Source organism: Cyprinus carpio, unplaced genomic scaffold (assembly GCF_018340385.1).
Source record: "Cyprinus carpio isolate SPL01 unplaced genomic scaffold, ASM1834038v1 S000006674, whole genome shotgun sequence".
NCBI lineage: Eukaryota > Metazoa > Chordata > Actinopteri > Cypriniformes > Cyprinidae > Cyprinus > Cyprinus carpio.
In genome coordinates, this window is record NW_024879292.1 from 26,058 (window position 1) to 28,902 (window position 2,845).

A 2,845-nucleotide genomic window follows, 5' to 3' on the forward strand; every position below is an offset into this window, starting at 1 on the left:
TTTAGTAACAGCTCTGAAAAAAATACATCTTTCCCCTATAAAATTTGAACCTAAATAACAACCTTTTCCCCTTTCAACAAAAAACAACGAGAAAAATGTAACGTTTCACTGTTCATTATTTTATATGATGAAAATATACTTTATTAATCAGAACTTACCTATGTTTTCTAATTGCATACAAACCAGATAAAAAAAAAAAAGCTATAGGTAAAGAGCATTAAATATTTTGTCTAGCACAATACGTTGGTGGAACAGAAGAAAGATGCAGCTCTGGAAACACCTGCTGGAGCGTCAGCGCGAGTAACGGGCGCGGGGGGCGGAGTCACGGACACCGGACACCGGACAACGGAGCCACAGAGCTACTGACAGACAGCTGACGCGCCGCCGGAGACACAGACACCGATCACACAGGTGAGCTATACATCAGCTCATTCATTCTGCTGAATTTACACAATTTATAAAGGAAGAATTTTGAATTTATTTCTCTAGTGATTAGTATTTGACAGTTTATATAAAACAATAAAAATAAAACTGTAGTTCTGTCAATGTACACCTGATTCAAGCTGCCATTGTTGATTCTAAGATTTAATCTCTTTTATTTTTTATTTTATTTTTTTAAATAAAAGCAAATAAAGTGATGTATCGGATGTTTTTATCAGATCTGCAAGTGTGAAGGCTGGACTGTACCTGTAGCTCAATGTCCCATTTACTGATTAATCCTAACATCAGGTTAGGAGCGTCTCTGTCTGCAACGACTGTAAAAACAAGCGCAACATAGCGTCTGTTTTCATATTGTTTAGTCAATTTTACTGAGCAATCAATTCAAATGAATGGAAATAAATAATTACCCCCACCTCTGATGAACTTTGAGCAAGAGTTCAGCTCCATCCATCACACTAAAAAAATGCTGTCTGTAAGGGTGTTTCTGACTGAGGGTCTCCACAGGACAGAGTTTGCAGAGAAACTCAAGATGAAGAGAGAAACAGCCGAAGCCCATAGCGACTGCACTGTAAGCAAATAAATATTGCTATGATTGTTGCTGTTGTTACCAAAAAGACAAAAGAAGTCTTCTTACCCTACAGATGAGATGAGCTGTAGTGTTGATTTAACATCACAACTAATTTCAGCTGGGAATATATATAAGAGTCTCATCTTCAGAGGAGAAAAGCTTAGTTCTTGTCCACAGACACATCAGCTGCCATCTGATTCTACTGTTGTAGATTTTTTCTTCAGATTGAAAACAAATTTCATACATGCACATATGATTTTCAGGATGTACATACAAAAAAAATTACCTTTTCTACTATTTTAAAACTATTTAAAATTTAAATCTGCTTTTATAAATAGAACTGAACAATATTTTGTGAGATACTGTTTCTGAACCATATCGGTGCACCATTTACATTTTGTTAATCAAAATAGTATTTTTGACCAGCAGGAAAGGCTTTTAAAATCTTTTCTCCATTTGTATTAAAGCTATTCCTATAAATTATTAAAGCGAGAGCTGATAACACAAAACATCAGAGAGACTCAACGGTTACTGACTCATTAGTGCTCCTCCACCGGAGGGCAGAACTGCTGGAAAACACAGTCCTGTCCCACAGCCTCAGTCTGAAAGATGACTTTGAGAAATTATCTCTATGGGACTGTGATGAATAAAATTAATTCATTCTTCTCTTCTCCAGATGCTGCCCAAACTCCCTGTGCCGGACCTGCAGCACACACTGGATGCCTACCTAAGATCCGTCAAACACCTCGTTCCTGAAACGCAGTTCCTGAAGACCAAAGCCATAGTGGAGATGTTCGGCAAACACGGAGGCGCTGGAGAAAGACTGCAAAAACTGCTGCTGGAGAAAAGAGAAAAGACAGAAAACTGGGTATAAACACACTTTCAGAGCTCCAACCCTGAGCTATTACAGGAACTGAACCCAGTGTGCACCTCCAGATGCACCAAATTATTATTAAAGTCCCATTAAAACAGATGAAGAAAAATAATGAGCAACTGATCTGTGGCTATTGATCTGTCTGCCAGGAAACATCACAGCTTTAATGTGACAGCAGCACTTGATATATAATGGCACTTTACTAAAATAATATTTTATGGTGCCTTTGTCCCTCTTTATCTTTCAAAGTCAGTGTAGCTTCCCGCCTCAAACGTGTTTAATTAGAGCTCAGGAAATGATGAGCTGATGATTCTGCTGTGTTTATCTCAGGTGTTCGACTTCTGGCTGGAAGACATGTATCTGAAGAACAGACTGGCGCTTCCCGTGAACTCCAGTCCTGCGCTGGTTTTCCCCAAACAATCCTTCAGAGACGTGAAAGAGTCTCTGGTGTGAGTAAATAAAGAGCACTAATTAATTCATGCGCACATAACGTCAAGTCAAGTCAAGTCACCTTTATTTATATAGTGCTTTAAACAAAACAGATTGCGTCAAAGCAACTGAACAACATTAATTAGGAAAACAGTGTGTCAATAACACAAAACTAAATTCAAATCAATTTAAACATTGAATTCAGTGATGTCATCATGCAGCTCAGTTCAGTTTAAATAGTATCTGTGCAATAATTTGTAATCAAGTCAACGATATCGCTGTAAATGAAGTGTCCCCAACTAAGCAAGCCAGAGGTGACAGCTGCAAGGAACCAAAACTCCATCGGTGACAGAATGAAGAAAAAAACCTTGGGAGAAACCAGGCTCAGTCGGGGGCCAGTTCTCCTCTGACCAGACGAAACCAGCAGTTCAATTCCAGGCTGCAGCAAAGTCAGATTGTGCAAAAGAATCATCTGTTTCCTGTGGTCTTGTCCCGGTGGTCGTCTGAGACAAGGTCTTTACAAGGGGGTCTGT

At 38.9% G+C, this 2,845-nt stretch overlaps 1 protein-coding gene across 1 annotated transcript; it reads left to right on the plus strand.

Annotated features, from left to right (window-relative positions):
* The first annotated feature begins 910 nt into the window (after positions 1 to 910).
* On the plus strand, positions 911 to 2,411 carry LOC122144429 (choline O-acetyltransferase-like). The gene is made up of 2 exons (XM_042755343.1): positions 911 to 1,009; positions 1,686 to 2,411. The coding sequence occupies exons 1-2, from the start codon at positions 971 to 973 to the stop codon at positions 1,881 to 1,883; spliced, it is 237 nt and encodes a 78-aa protein (XP_042611277.1). The 5' UTR covers positions 911 to 970; the 3' UTR covers positions 1,884 to 2,411.
* Positions 2,412 to 2,845: the final 434 nt, after the last annotated feature.